A 16,385-nucleotide genomic window follows, 5' to 3' on the forward strand; every position below is an offset into this window, starting at 1 on the left:
ATAATATTCTAAGACTTTACAGAGTAATAGAGATTTAATGATAGTAACTTTCCTTCCACAAATGTTAATATTAAAATGTAAGTCAGAATGTAATTTTTTAAAGAAAATGTGAATTAGACACTTTTATCATGATATTATACAATCTCCTTCCAGCTGGGGACTACCATCATCATTTAAGTAAAGCTCTGCCTTATTACCACCATCTTCATCAGTAGATATTGCATTTTACAGTGTACAAGGGAGTATGATTGACACCAGCTCTCCTCTGAAGGAGCAGACAAAATAAGAGGGATGCAAAACAAGTGTGTACTTTGCCACAGTTCAGAATGGTAAATGCCAAATGTCATAAAAACATATGAATGCAAAGTAGGTGTTGGTTTTGGTTCAAGGAGAGATTGCATTTAGTTAGAAAGCAAAAGAAAAGTTCATGAAAAAGATGTCATTCTATAGGACAGGTAGGGTTTGTTTTGTTTGTTTGCCAAATTGTGTGTAGAAAGAAATAGCCTGATGGTTCTGGATTCGAGGGATTTGCGGGTAGGCCTTGTGTCAGAAGCATTGAGTATAGTATAAGATGAGCTGGAAGATGGTTGTGAGGGGCTGCAAACCCTATTTGTTAGACAATGGGGGGGAAATTCAAGATTTTAAAGTGAGAAATGATTTAAGGAAAGTCTTGGAATCACCCAGTTACCTAGAGAAATGCTATGTGGCTATCAGGACCTTGAGGGAGTTCAGTTAAGAAAAGAATCCAGAAAAGTCAATGGGGTGAAATCCACAGCATTTCACAATTGAGTTAATGAGGGGGGACAAATTAAATGAATGACAGTCTGGAAGCTGGGAGAGCAGGAGAGTGACAGATCTATCAGTTGAAATCAGAAACCAGAAGGAAGAACAGGACTTGAGTGTGAGATAATTTTGAATAGGCGGGTGGAGAATTAGTAAGGAGGATGGTTGAAGGTGAGCCTGGGTTAAGGGTGTAGGTTAGAGCTGGGCCCATGGATCTGGCAGTTGGTCCCACTGAGATAGTGGTCGAGATGGTGGTTGGGGGGAGGAATCCTTGGAATTGTGCTGAGTCACTGAGAGTTCATCAATAGACAGAAGAGCTCATCAATAGAATGAAACCTCGGGGACGAAGTAACATTTAATATTAGATGGAAAGAAGAGGCCAGAAGAAAATAGAAGAGAGGTAGGTGATCACAAGGAGAAAAGACCCCAGAGAATGCAATGGTGTACCACAGTCAGCAAACACTTCCTCTCCAGGACCAGGGAGTTGTTCATGTGATCCATGTGGTTTCTGTGACAGCTGCTCAATCCTGCTGTGGTAGCTCTAAATCAGCCAGACAGGAAAAAAATGTGCATGGCTGAATAAAACTTTATTCAAACAAATACAAGTTCCACAGGCCTTGGTTTGCCCAAGGAAGGGGGAGAGTTTTAAGAAGAGGCTGGGAATGAAAATGAAGAGGGATAACCAACAATGGAGACAGCTGTGGAGAGGTCCAGCAGTATTGTGACAGAAGTGGACCTTGCGCTAGGGAATGATAAGAACATTATGAGGTTATTTTTGTAATATAATAGGAGCGGAAGCCATTACACTGTCAAGTATACAGATAGGAATTGGGGGAAAATGAATAAATTGCGTATTATATCTACACAGTACCAATATCCCAGGATTTACAAAATTGAATTTTTAAATCTTCATTTAGAGTTGTATGAACCATCACAGCGGCTGCTGTGGAGGCATACAGCCTCATTAGCAGTAGCATACATAATGGAAGCAAGATGCAAGGCTTCGTCAACACCAATAAGCAGACTGGGCCTCGACTCATGGAGTTCACAGTACTTTGAGTTGGGCTCTCTTGTGGATGTTTCTCTCATCATGTTTTGGTATGCTAGAAAAATAAGCCATGTATTTAAACAACTGATATTCTGAAACCACACGAAGTCTGAATTTCAATTGTGCAAATACATCATGACAGGCATGCTGCGTGGCCCTTCTTGTCAAAAAGTCCTGGGTCTTAATTGATGACTATGTGTAGTCAGCTTGAACTGATGAAAGAGGAGAAGCCAGTGCCATTTATAAAGAATATTAATATTAATGCCACAGAGGCTCCCCACATGTGTACCTCCAGCTGGATCTCAGGCCAAGAGCTAAAGGGATCCTTATCTTATGACGTCATTCAGATCCTGTCTTTCTTCTGCTCGGTACTTCCTGGTGACTTCGCATGACATCTATGGCAAAGGTCAAAATCCATTCTCTGTGTGTCCTTTGCTCTCTGACCGGATCCTCTACTTTCTACTTTTGTTGGTCCCAGCTCAGCCTCCTGGTAGGTCTCCCAGCAGGCACAACACACACATACCTTTGCACCTGTTGTTTGTTGCCTGAAATGCCCCTTGCCCCTCAAACACAAACAAAAGTACATCAGCTCACATCTGCAGGCCTCTCCCACTTAGCTCCTTCAGGTCCCTGCTCACATGTCCTCTTTCCCAAAACTCTCTTCCTGGCCACCGTCACTGACACCATCTGCCCGCCTCTCAGCAACCCTAGTCACCTTCTCTGCTCCCTCATTCTCTAGGGCACTTATCATTTTCTGATACCTTATGTATTTATCTTCATTTATTTACTATCTCCTCTCAAAGTGAAAACAGAAAGGTTGTCCTGCTCGCTGCTCTTTCGCCAGCACCCAAGAGAATGCTTAATAGCTCAACAGCATCTAATAATTACCTGTTGACTGAATACAGAGATGAATGTTCTGATCAAGAAGTAGTGCTTAGCTGGGATTGGCGATGCACGTTTGTAATCCCAGCAGCTGGGGAGGCTGCAACAGGAGGATCACTAGTTCAGGGCCAGCCTCAGCAAAAGCAAGGTGCTAAGCAACTCAGTGAGACCCTGTCTCTAAATAAAATACAAAATAGGGCTGGGGATGTGGCTCAGTGGTTGAGTGCCCCTGAGTTCAATCCCTGATACCCCCCACCCAAAATAAGGCTAGTATTTTATATATGATTAGTGTCTGCCTCTAGAAGTATTTTCAGTTTAGGTACTTGTAAAACTGCCTAAAACATTTAAATGATCCAGGAGATGGGGTAGAATTTGGAAACAGTGTCTTATAAGGGTATAGTTAAAGCAGCAGTCCTATACTGTTACGGTAAAACAGGATGCTGGTTGACTTCTAAGTGCCAGGCAGGGGATTGAGTGCTTTGTGTGCATCGTCTACTTCCCTGCCCACAACAGCAATGGCAGAGGAAGAGTCTGAGGATGAGTGGTGCAAAGTCAGTTGCTGAATGTCAGATCCTTGCAAGTGACAGGACCAGAAGTTACCCCAGGTTCTCTGATGCCAGAGCCATGTTCTCAGCCTACAGAAGCTCTGTGACTCTCCTTTGTGGAACAATTCTTGCATAAAATGTGCTGGCGGACTCTTCTACCCAAAGATGCCATGAATTTCCCCCTTTCATCTCCCCCTTCACATCCCTCCCCACCTCCCGCCTCCACTGCCTTCCTTCCTAGCATGAAGCAGCAGCTGTCCTAGGAGCCAAGTTTTCTCTAACTGGGGCATGTTTCAGCCTTGGCAGGACAAACAACTAGGGCATCTGCAAGTGGCGGGTGGCCTGTCAGTAGCTGAAAGAGGAAGAAAAGAGAGCCCAGTGACACTGAGGCTGCTGCCCACCCCCGCACCCCAGCTGCCCCCTCCCCTCCAGCCCTGATGCATGGAGAGGAAGGGATTCAGTTGTCCCTCCTTCTGGGACTTCTGCCCCGGGTTTTTTTTTTGTTGTTGTTGTTGTTTTTTTTTTTAACAGTGGCTTGGCTCCATCCCAGGGCCTGACACATGCTTGGCAAGCACTCTACAACTGAGCTACATCCCTAACCCCTCATTCCTGCTAAGAAATGTTAGTTTGTAAGTTTCAAGGTATGTTCTTAAATGTTGTTGTCTGTTTTAATATCTTTGCACACATTTAATACAGTGACTTACGGAAAACCTTCCTTTTCCTTATGAATAGCTGAATGAGTGGGTTATCCCTAAAGAAATTAGAAGCGTTTAATCTTTTGACAGCATCGAGTTGGGGGTGAGTGGGATGGGTATCTCAGTGGACGTGGGGGCCGTGTGTCTGTGTCAGTTTACTGTTAGGTGGGGAAGGAAAAAGTTCAAATGCGTCGTGTGTTCAAGAGAGCCAGTTGAGGTTGATAGTGCACATCTGTAATCCCAGTGGCTCACAAGGCTGAGGCAGGAGGATCGTGAGTTCAAAGCCAGCCCCAACAAGTCAGTATGGCCCCGTCTCTTAATAAAGTACAAAAAGGGCTTGGGATGTGGCTCAGTGGTTAAGTGCTCCTGGGTTCAATTTGCAATACCAAAAAAAAAAAAAAGAGTGAAACATGACATAGAACTTTGAGTGACCTGAGAGGATCTACCCATATGAGCTTCCTGTCAAGAATGAGCTTGAGAGAAGGGACAGCAGAGGTTTGTTTACCTGAGCAGTAATACCGAGTGGATGGCCCCTTGGAATCAAAAAACCCTGCTTGGGCAATAATGATGGATCAAAGATATGTCCCTGATGTCTACAAATACATTTTAAATATTCTGAATTGAAAAGTAGATGATGTACAATGTACTATATAGATTTTCTTTTCCTTCTTATATTAATGTACCACTTAAGTTTTTGTCACTAAGGGCAGATTGCCACTTGGCAGGAGAAGAGCGTGGGTAGGCTGACAGTAACTAGCGCTGTAGTTTGTGTACATCATTACTAGAAAATCTCAGGAAGGACCTGGGAGAGTTAACATGACATTGGGATTTCATACTGCTACCCAAGAAATCACCCCAAAACTTAGTGGATTAAAATAGCAACTAACTATCTTATTTGTACATGATTCTGTGTGTCAAAAGTGGGGGGTGGGTTTAGTTGGGCAGTTTTCATGCTGACCTCACAGGGGCCCTTCATGTGGCTACAGTCACCTGGTAGCTGGAACGTGGCTGGTCTGACATGGCTTTCTTTTATGACTGCTGGCTGAGATTGGCTACTCTGCCTCCAAAGAAGTCTCCTAGAGGCTTGCCCAGGCCTATTCACTTGCTGACTAGCTTCTAAAAACAGCAAGAGAGAGGGGAAGCCCAGTGTGCAAGTGGTTTTGAAGCCTCTTCTTGTGCCCCACTCCCTAATGTCCCATTGGCCACATCAAGTCATATAGTAAGCCCAGGCCTCATGAAAAGTGGCCACGCCAGGACCCAGACACAGGGAGATGTGATACGTTAGATAGATCTTTATAGTAACAGTCTACCATAGCTGGGTATTTGAAAGTTGCATATTCAAATTCAGGAGTTGGGATTCTGTGTATTTCTTCCTGGGATTTTGTCACATGGATTGAAATTCATTCAGGGTACCAGAAACCTTGAACTGCAGGGGCTGGGTTTCCCAGAACTGACCTCTTTTTCATTTAAGAGAAATAAAATCTCCAAGGTAAATGCTGAATGTTGATATATCATCTCCTGTTCTACTTAGGGAAGTAAATTTTTTGTTCTTGTTCTGGTTGCCCAGGTACCTTTTATATTGCCTTCCAAATAAGCACCCCAGAGAATTGGGCCTTCATACATGGGCTCAGTTGTGCAAAGACTAATGGAGGTGAACTAGGGTAGATATCCCTATTCCACATTTAATAAAAATAGAGTGGAATTATGGAATTATGTAGATAAGCTAATCATCTGACCTAATCAGCAATGCAGATTTTAAAAAGCCTTTCTAATTACTTCCTCAGCTTGGCTGAAGGTATGGGTAAAAACAGTTTCCCAGCATGGTGGTAGCAGATGTATTTCATAATATTTGTTGAAAATATTGGAAAGAAATCCCCAATTATGATACCCTAAAAAGTACATCAAAAAGGATATCTTGTTTAACATATTTTATACTTTCAATAAGATATAAACATAATTTAGATGATCACAACTCTCTCTCAAATTATTTGAAGTGTTTCATACAGTTAGACTTGAACTTTCAGAGCCAGATTGTTTCTTGGTTCACTGCCTATATCTTCCTTGGTTTGTATTACTTATGTATGAGAACTCCAGCTGTTTGAACAAAATGACACTTCTAGAATATTCTTTTTCCTTTGGCTATTTGCTAATTAGATACCTTGGCAAAGGCATCTTTGTGTGTGATGTTGGGACAGCTTTAAATGTTGCATTGTTGACATTTACAGGCATATGTAATACCATACAATATGGTATTCATTTTCTTGGCTGGCTTTGGATAGTTAGGAACGGCTGTTAAATGAATCATTCTAGAACAGGATTGCCCAGAAAGAAACTATCTATGAATTTCTGGCTGAAATGCTTGTATCTTCCCTGAATCCTGAGCTGGATAGTCATCCTTACTTTCCATTTTGAGCTGCTCAGTATCTTCCCAGTATGGTCATGCTTTGCTTAATGATACTTCAGTCAGTCACAGACCATGCATACAGTGGTGGTCCCACAGATTATTTTGCCTAGTGGCCTCTTAGCCGTCTCAGTTTTTGTAAGCACACTCTTTAATGTTGGTACAAGAATGAACTCGCCTAACGGTGCATTTCTCAGAATCTAGCCATGTCGTTAAGTGATGCATGAGAGTGTATTCTTTTAATAAAAGTTAGCTGGAGCCAGTTTCTGTTGCCTCTGGCCAGAATGAATCTTAACGATATGGTACCTTCAGTGCTATTAGAGTGACCGAGAAGTTAAGCTCTGTGTTATCAGGTGGTGGTAGAACATTTTGCTTTTTCTCTCTTCTGAAGCATCTTCTCTAGGGATCCGATGGCAAATAAAGTCTTTTTGTCTTATAGTGAGTGCTACAAAGCAAACATTCAAAACCTCTCAATGGATTTCCTCCATAACTCCTGGCAGTTGGAGTGAAGGCTATATTTGAGTAAGTTATGAGGGCAGTCACGTGACAGTGAATTATTCTTACTTTAGAAAAAGGCCAAAAAATATGGATGATCCAGCCTCTGATTGAATGTGTTCATTAGTGACTGAATTTAGGAGACGAGTGATTGAACTTAGTAAGGTGTAACACCTTTCTACATATAGACTCTTAGGTCTCTAGGTCAGTTTTTCAACCTGGGTACTGTTGAGATTTTATACTGGTAAATTCTTCGCCATGGGAGACCAATGCTCATGTGTATTCTAGGATATTTAGCAGTATCCTTGACCCCTTGCCCACTAGATGCCTTTAGTATCCTCCCCCTCCCCACCCCCAGTTAAAACAAACCACAATGTCTCCAGATACTGACAGTATTTGGGGGGTTAGGGGGTAGGCAAATTTGTCTTCAGTTGAAGTCTACAACCTTAGATTGTTTCGATTATTTTCTCTTTAATTCATCCAATGTGTGTTGATCCCTTGTACTGTGCAAAACACATTTTGATTTATATATATATGTACATATAGGCAGAATGTTTGTCATATACACTAAAACATACACTGGTTTCAACAGAAGCCAGTTCCTTCCAATCAACTTTAATTAGGGATCTGTGGGAACTCACTAGGTATAGCTTTTCCAGCCAGAATGTAAATATTGTGTATAATCATAAGAAATTGCCTGTTTATAAGTAAAAATTAGTGAAATATCAACATTTCCATATGGTTCTATATAATGTATGATATATAGTAAAGATGCTTTTTTATCAAATGTCATTTTAACTGTGATTTTACTTTTCTTTTTCTTTTTGGTACCGGGGATTGAACTCAGGCACTTGACCACTGAGCCACATTCCCAGCCCTATTTTGTATTTTATTTAGAGACAAGGTCTCACTGAGTTGCTTAACATCTCACTTGGCCATTGCTGAGGCTGGTTTTGAACTCCCGATTCTCCTGTCTCAGCCTCCTGAGCTGTTAGGATTACAGGCGTGTGCTACCATGCCCGGCCTAACCATGATTTTAAATCTATGTACCCAAACATTGTAACCATGATTTGAAGCACATTTGCTTTCCTTTTTCAGTAGTGGTGTTTTTGGAAGTCTTACATCGATGTCTTTGAGGAGAACAATCTGGACTGAATCAGGGTGGATTGAAGTTTTATATTTTAACAACACAGTTATAAACTAGTGCAGTACTTTCAGTTTAGAAAGTGTGCTTACTTGGTTCTTGAGGTGAAGGCTGATGGGAATTCTAGGCAGTCGTTGCTAAAATTGTCCTACCAGAAAGAAAACAGAAATGAAATCTAATTTAAAACAGCATGGGCGAACACTACATTTTAACAGAAACCTCTCATTGAAAGGATCTGATGATGATGCTGGTCAACAGGGTCAGAACATCAGTTTCTTGCTTTGGCAAGTTTATGGTTAGAGGAAAATCATACCTGGAAATGCCTGTTTTGAAAAGTAAATCAGGATGGAGATGAAGAGCACTTTCTAGCACATATAATCAGATATTCCGAATGCTGCCCACCTCTGCCATTTTTATGCACACAGATCTCCACGAACTGCAGTAAAGAACTGTGAGACAGCGGCTCACTCTAAACAGGAAAAGTACCTAACACTTTCATCCGTGCCAACTTTGTTCTCTTTTAAACTTACTATGAGGAGCATGAAGCAAATAATACCTCCTGTACCTCATGCTCTCTCCCTTTCAGGGAAAGTGCTAATGAGCAGTGAGGTGGCCAGAAGTCTGGCAGCAGATGCAAGAAGGAGGAGAAACCAGAGATTGGGACAGTAGCTCATGAGCTACATAATCAGCTTTTGACCACCCGGGAGTTGTAATGTTGCAGATTTTATAGTTTCTATTCTGTCATCGCGCACTGACAGACACTCTTGGTAGCTGATGTAGGTTTGCAAATCAAATGAACAAGGGAAAAAAGTCAGTTGAGTGCTCAGTACGTGAAATACATGGCTTTTGCTAATTCCTGTATTGTCTAGAAATTTCCATTTGTGTGATAATGCACAGAAAAGATATTCCATGCTTGATGTTGGTCCAGGGCAAGGTTAACTTCTGCACACTAATTTTAATTCATTATATATGCCTTTTTTTCCCAGCACAAATGGACCCCCGAGGCCTATCTCCCAGACAAAGTAAAAGTGACAGTGATGACGATGACCTGCCAAATGTGACCTTAGATAGCGTTAATGAAACTGGATCTACGGCCCTTTCCATAGCCAGAGCAGTCCAAGAGTAAGTATCACGTTCTCAGGATGAAATAAGAATTGCCAAGGGGATCAATGGAGGCTGGGGCGCTGTAGCATCTCCAGTTCCCCATAGCTGTCATTCTAGCTGTGAACTGGCACACTGGTCCACATCTTTCCACTCAGCCTGTGCTCTTTGGGAGGACATTAGGGCCAAAAAAAATGGAGTGTCTCAAAAGAGTTGGAAGTTTGTGTTCTGAGTAGATATGAAATCTTTGTGCATCTTTCCTAATACCTCCTGCATCCTGCGTACCTCTAGTGGTGGAGGGGGGATTCTTTTTGAATGTCACTATCCGATTATCTCCTTCATTATTATGCACGTACAAAGTCAAAGGAAATAAAATGTGGCACATGTCATGATCTTGTTGTAGTAGGAAATTACAGAGGAGCTTTCCACAAGATTTAAATTCGAAAGATAACATATTAGCCCTTTGAAAAATAGGGCTCATGGGTCATTTTTAAAGGGCTTCTTTCTCTCTCACCCAGACCATGGGGTTAGAGCATGAGCCTTGGTTATTGAAAATAGCTGCTTTTCTATCAGTGTCAACTTTGGGGGTAGACTTGAGCCCATGCCAGTGCATTTCTCTCTCTCTCTTTTTTTTCCTATAGAATACTATTTTTAGCTTTAAATTATAATTTACAAATAAAATTGTATACGTTGAGAGTTTACAATACACTGATTTGGTACACGTATACATTGTGAAATGTTTTTCACCATCAAGTTAATTCACAATCCATTGCCTCACATGGTTACCTTGTCTTTTGCTGAGAATGCTTAAGATCCCCTTAACAAATTTAAATTATAGAGAATTATTAATGATAATCACCTGGCTACATATCAGATCTTCATAACTTCCTCTTGTTTTACAAGTGGAAGTTTAAACTTTTTGATCAATGCATCTTCATTTTCCCTACTTCCTCACCACCCCAGCCTCTGTCAACCACCATCTCTATTTCTGAGTTCAGGGTTATGTACTTATTTATTTATCTTTGTATTTATTTATTTGTTTGTTTTGGTTTATTCATTTTTTAATTTATTTTATATTTTTAATTTTATTTTTATTTTCCATGCATAAGTGATAGCTCTCTGATTTACTTGACATATCCATTTTCAGGCCACAATATTTCATATGGCAGTATAACTGGCCTGTCTTTACTACTGTTATGAAAGTTGCATATGTATATTAAGCGATGCTGAATTTATTATTCATGTCAGTGATTTTCATTAAAGGATCAGTAAAGAATACACTGAGATGTGACCTGGGAAGCCCTAGGATGCCAAGAACCATCAATAGTTAATAAACCTCATTGAGGTCTGAGTACATGTGTGTAAACACTGAGAAGTGCTGGTACAGTAGATGAAGCAAAGAGACTATTCTGCAGAGACCTGTTAATTATAGATGTACTTCAGAACTTACAAGAAGATATTTTTAAAAACTGTTTTTAGAGAGAAATTGATAATCTTTGCTATAAAATTTGTAAAAATTCTGCAGGAGGTTTGCTCAAAGTTAACTTTCAGTGCGTACAATTGTGTCCTTGTCTTTCAGCTCTTAACTGTCTTCTCAGTTCCTTAATGTGTATGACTGTTCCACTGTTGATTTCTCTTTCCTCATTTTGTTTGCTTTTTTTCTTGATGTCTTCTATCAACTCAAAAACTGTCATAACCCAAAACAATAACAACAACAAAAAAACAGCCCTAGCTTTCCAATACAATATCATTAATAAACTCACATACTAAATAATAAAAGGATAAAATATCAGCCTAGCATATACACAATTAGAGGACTTGGGAAGATATCTGTTGATCTGCTTCCAGCACTTACAGCACTTTCCTAAGAGTGTTAGGTTGAGAAGGATGGCTATAGGTAGAAAGGCAAAATAATCAAGAGTTTTCTGTGTAATGGAGGTAGCAAGATTCAAAATCCTTGGGCCACTAGTTTGTGTTTGTTTTCCCAAGTCAAAACTAAAGGTGTCATGGTCTAAGAGAAATTCAAAGGTGTGCCTGCTTCTTCTCTGTTTGGCCACCAGTACTGTCAGGAATGAGAAGGGGAAGATGAGAAAGGACGAGGACACTTAGGAAGATTGACACTTGGGGTCATACTGTCCTGTTCTAAGCCAGGCCTCCTGTTGCAGGGCACTGACCAGACAGTAAACCCCAGGGTAAATATCACAGACTGAAGCTTTTTTCTCTTTCCCATTCAGTTCAGTCCTGCCTCATACACAACCATTATACTTTCCATTTTTAATCCAGTGCCCTATGTTATTGAAATTAGTATGTATAGCATAAACCTTAATATGCTTGTAATTTTTTTGCTAAATGTCTAGTACTATGCATTTTACTGTTTTTTAAAATGAATTTTATTAAATTTTGAGTTTAAAAATGTTTGCTTTGATTTGAAATGTAGAAGTTGTTAACCAAAGTTCATTTTCTCCCTAGATATGAAGATGTGTCTGTTTATAAATAAAAAGAACATGACTGGGTGGTTAGAGCAGCAACCAGAGGCACCCAGATTTATGTAGGTCTATACAGTGAGGATACTGAGCTGTATGCCTGAACTGATCGTTTCCACCATTTTCATTGATAAGCTTGATTTCCACTTATCAGCTGAGCACCAGTGAAGTCAGATATGTTGGAAGAAGTAGCTGCAAAGAGGCCCACAGATGGCCTGTCCCCTCCCTTATTTCAATATTATTGAGACTATTCAAGTCAGAAATCCTGTGTCTAGTAATTCTAACAAGGTCAACTACTAGCAATTCATACAACATCTGTTTTGGTTTGGTCTCATTTTTTTTCCCCTGATGATAAAATAGGGTCATTACCTTTAACAACTTGACAAACGTAATTATGAATTAAGTGTTTAGAAAAAGAGGGATAAAGGCACATGGTTAGAGCAAATTATTATAATTAAGTCTAATCCTAGATCAAATAATGATGTTTTTTAAGTAGGTAAAGTTTGGCTTTGTTACCCAGAACCTCTCATTTTCAGCCCCTTCTCTTAATTCCAAGCCTTCATAATCTTCATTTTTAATGCAAGTAGAATAATCCAGTTGTATTACAACAAGATATAAATAAATGAGTAATATCTGAAAGCGGGCCCTCCCTAGAGGAAGTTCTTCCTTACTGGGATCAAGTTAAAGATTTAGATATTATAATTTAAATAAAAGTGTGGTGGCGGGGGAGGGGAGGGAGGGGGAAGAGGCCGAGGAAGCATGTCTTTCCCAGGTTAGTCTTTGCAAAATTGGGGATTACATGTTACTGACTCACTCTGTATCTTACTGGCCTACTCTCTTGGATCTTGATTATAATTTTGAGAGAGGATCAAACACAATCTAAATTAGTAGCTTTAGATTTGGGATGTGGTGAGCATCCCTAATTTTAGCACCTGTTAAAGTGACCCTCTTTTTAAACGACTATGGTCAATTACATTTAAGCTAGTTTAGACCCTTCAGCGTCTTCCTTCCATATTTTTATTATATTGCTTATGTTTTATTATATGGCTTTATTATGTGACTTTTATGAAAAGAAACAACTTGTCAATTTCTGGAAACAAATTTCCCTTTAGTACTTTTTCCTCATAAATACCCCTTGTCAGAACAGATAGGGAAGCAAGTTCGAGATTGCTTCCATCAGACCTGTCCTTGACCTGGCTCAAACATCACGATTTTTTATTTTTTCTATATTCAAACATCGTGGTTCTTAATTTGGAAAATAATGGTCAAAGAAGTCTGGAATCTTGGGTTTCTTTTTTCTTTCTTTCTTCCCCTCTCCCCACCCCCACCTCCACCATTTTTCTTATTTGAAACTTCTGAAACAGTTAACACCCTTCTGTTTTTTTCTTAATCTCCTCATGATGACTGTGTTAATACCTTTTAAATTACAGTAGATAATATTCGAGATGAGGAGGGAAAGGAAACAAATTGCTGAGAGCATATTTTTGGCAGATTTTAGGAGAACTCATATAGTTTTTATTTAATTTGCCTCATACTAGTGTTTTTATCCTGCAGAGAAAGAAACAGAGGCCCAGGGAGTTTTCTATCCTTAGGTGTCCATAGCAAATGATGTGCACTGTTCATATCAAACTCCTTTGACTATAAACCTATGGTCCTTCATGATGGGGTGCCCACATTCCCCTGTTTTTAATGTTAAAGCTTTAAAAATGTTTGTTATAACTAGCTGAAATTAGTGTGGTGTTTTCTGTATTTCTTTTGTTTTTATTTTTTTAGCTCTGAACTCCAACAAGCATACAACTTGTGCGATACCATTTTAGATTCTAATCTTCAAAATCATTGTTACTTTAAATGTAACCTGGTTTAGGAAGAAAGAATTCTGTCACAAATACATTCTCAGAAATTAAAAAAAAAAGATTTAGCTTCTTTTTATCTGAAATCACAACACAATATTGGAATGTGAGGAAATGAAATGCAAAATGAGTGCTCTTTAGGTAAACATTATTGTTACTGTTATTTCATTTTTAAAGACTATTGCTGAGAAAATAATAGGATTTCCAGAGTGTTTTAGTATAGCATGAATGCTGACACTTCCAAACCTCCCTGATCAACATTCTCTTTAGAACTGCTTTCTGCCTGGCTGTGAAGGGAAAAGTTGTCTAAGGGTTGAAAGGGTCCTATCATCTTATTTTCAAGATTTGAGAATGTTTGGGTCATGTCTCTTCTCTGCTGTTAAGACTGCGTCAATTGTGCTTTGAGGAAAAGTGAGGGAGAGAGGTCATGCATTTGTACTTTAAATTTTGTGAATAGATTATGTCATATTCTCCTAGATGCCTCCCAGACTTTTGGCATGCAAAGAGGCTGAATTTTCACTTAATAAGTCTAATAGGTGTGGGACACTTTCAAATCCCCATTTAGATCCTACAAAGAAATACTTTGTGACTCAGATCTGTTGGTGGAAGGGTAGCTCTCTAATGGTGAGGAGCATCTTTGCTGGTGTGAGGCTGCTGATAGTAAATCAGGGAAGCTACCCTCTTGCCAGGCAAGAAAGTGCTATTAGGTTGCTCTTTTTTTTTTTTTTTTTTTTAAGAAGGTCAGGACTTGCTGTGAATGAATTCGGATAAAATCTAAAATAGATGCTTGGCCATCATCAGCCCAGAGTTCTTCTAAGCCTATAAAAATTTTGTGATGACTTAATAACCCAGTCTTGGGTATTTAAGAGAAAGCAAGAGAATCCTTTAAAGCCATACATAGTTCCTTTTATCTGTTTTCGTGGGACAGTGTTGTTCCTTCTTTTAGTAAGAAAAAAATGTAATGATTAAAAGTTGTCACTTAACACTTGAATTGTTCATGGATTACCAAATTAAGTCATGTATTCATTTGACAAGTCATTCATTCATTCAACCCCGAGTTATATGGTAGATATACAGAACGAATGACTCATGGTTCCAGACCACGAGGAGCTCATTCATAGTCAAAGTACATGAGATGAAGTAAAGCCCAATGGGATAAAAATCGTGAGGTGTTGCCATTAGAGAGCAGAGGGAGACCACCTAAGTCAGATGGGAGGCCATAAGGGCACAGGCATGTGGGAGCCATGTGCGAGTTCATGACGACTGTGCAGAAGTGAGGGAGGAAGAGACAAAGCTGCTTAGAGAGGTAGATAGGAACTTGATCAGGAAGGACAAATTCATTCTGAAGACACTGAGGTGCCACCAATGGCTATGAATCAGAAATGGCATGATCAACTTTCATCATCACACATACCAGACTCAAGGATGCTGATAGGATTGTGCAGATGGAGCACTGTCTGTCCTGAAGGGTGCCATTTACATCCTCTAGGACATGAACAGTGCGACAGGGGTTTTTGGCCTCCACAATGAGACACAGGAGCTTGTGGTACAAACCTTATGTATGTGACATGTATCATATTTTTGACTTTCCAGTTTGTTGAACTCTTCAGAGGGCAGATAACATGTCCTAGATTTCTTTTTCTCTCCCAAGGTAGAATCGTGCCTAGTCAGTTTTTAAAGATTAGAAAAAGCATCAAGTAGAGTAGACAACCACCGGTCTCATGTGCTTGTTTTGTAGGAGAGGGCAGGAGGAGACAAGACAATAAGCATGTAATCACAATATGTATCTGAAGAAGGGAAGTGTTATGCAGGTAGAAGGAGGAGAAGATAGGCCAGGTTCCTGTTTCATGTAAGTTATTTAGACATGATCACTGATATGTGAGACCCAGAGAGGTATGAGATCAAACCACACAGGTACCTAAAGGATGGGCATCCCAGGTGACCCATGCAGAGGTCCCAAGGCAGCAGCACTCTGGAGTGAATAAGTGAACAAATTTGGTGACCAACTCGAGAACCTGAATTATGATTTCACTTTATAGAGGAAACTGAGCTCCATGTCCCTAGGAGAGGCAATCAGGACTGAATCTATTTACTCACACAGGCTACTTGTAAAATTTCTCTTATTTGAAGGGAATTTGCACATGGTTGTTTAACTTCCTCATCCCCCAGGTCATGCAAAACAACTGTCTTTTAAAACATTTATTTACTTTGTATACTTCTTTTGGAAGGCATCTACAAGTTAGTTCAACTTGTAGACAATTTGTTAAGTACTTAAGTTGTTTTTAAAAGAGAAAAACACCTACCACATATGTGCAAGGAAAAATGTCCATACTATTGTGAATGTAATTATTAATTAAAGTAATAGTGTTTCTATCAGTTTATTCCTACCCAGTGGTTTTATCAAGTGTATCATTTTTTTCCCCTTAACAATGCATATTTATTCCCCCTGACAAGTCAAAACTGACAACTATACTGGTTAGTTTTGCACATGCTGTCTCCTATTAACCTTTAGGTACTTTTATTACTAAAATTGATACAACTTTAGTTCAAAGTGAGAGCTTATCCTTAGAATTCTTTTGCATGAACTTTAATAATCATTAAAAGATATTATATGAAGACTGCTGAACAGATGTTGCTGTTTTGAGAGCAGCTTGTATGTCTTGTGTTTGTGATTAGCATTTTATACTCTACGCATAATGCTTAAGAATCTATTTGACACGCCCATTCTATAGACTGTGTTTTAGTCTCCCTAGCCATTTGGAAATCACTGGGTTAACTGAATGTTCATTCATTTTTTTTTAACTGCCATGCCTTGTTCTGTTTTCAGTTTTTCACTTCTTGATAATCAATTTAAAAATTGAAATCAACTTTTCAAAAACAAAGTTTTTGATTTTTAAGTAGGGGGCTCCAAAGTTACATCATGGATATAATTAATGAGTTTTATTAAACACAGACTAT

At 39.5% G+C, this 16,385-nt stretch overlaps 1 protein-coding gene across 12 annotated transcripts in view; it reads left to right on the top strand.

Annotated features, from left to right (window-relative positions):
• Window positions 1–16,385, top strand: part of Klf12 (KLF transcription factor 12) — a 434,856-nt gene that overhangs the window by 300,810 nt on the left and 117,661 nt on the right. For all 12 annotated transcript variants that reach the window (XM_078015797.1, XM_078015792.1, XM_078015793.1 and 9 more), the window contains one exon: window positions 8,980–9,115. In XM_078015797.1, the coding sequence (XP_077871923.1) occupies window positions 8,980–9,115 (136 nt within the window). The remainder of the gene's footprint in view (window positions 1–8,979; window positions 9,116–16,385) is intronic.

This window comes from Ictidomys tridecemlineatus, chromosome 6, assembly GCF_052094955.1.
Source record: "Ictidomys tridecemlineatus isolate mIctTri1 chromosome 6, mIctTri1.hap1, whole genome shotgun sequence".
Lineage (NCBI taxonomy): Eukaryota > Metazoa > Chordata > Mammalia > Rodentia > Sciuridae > Ictidomys > Ictidomys tridecemlineatus.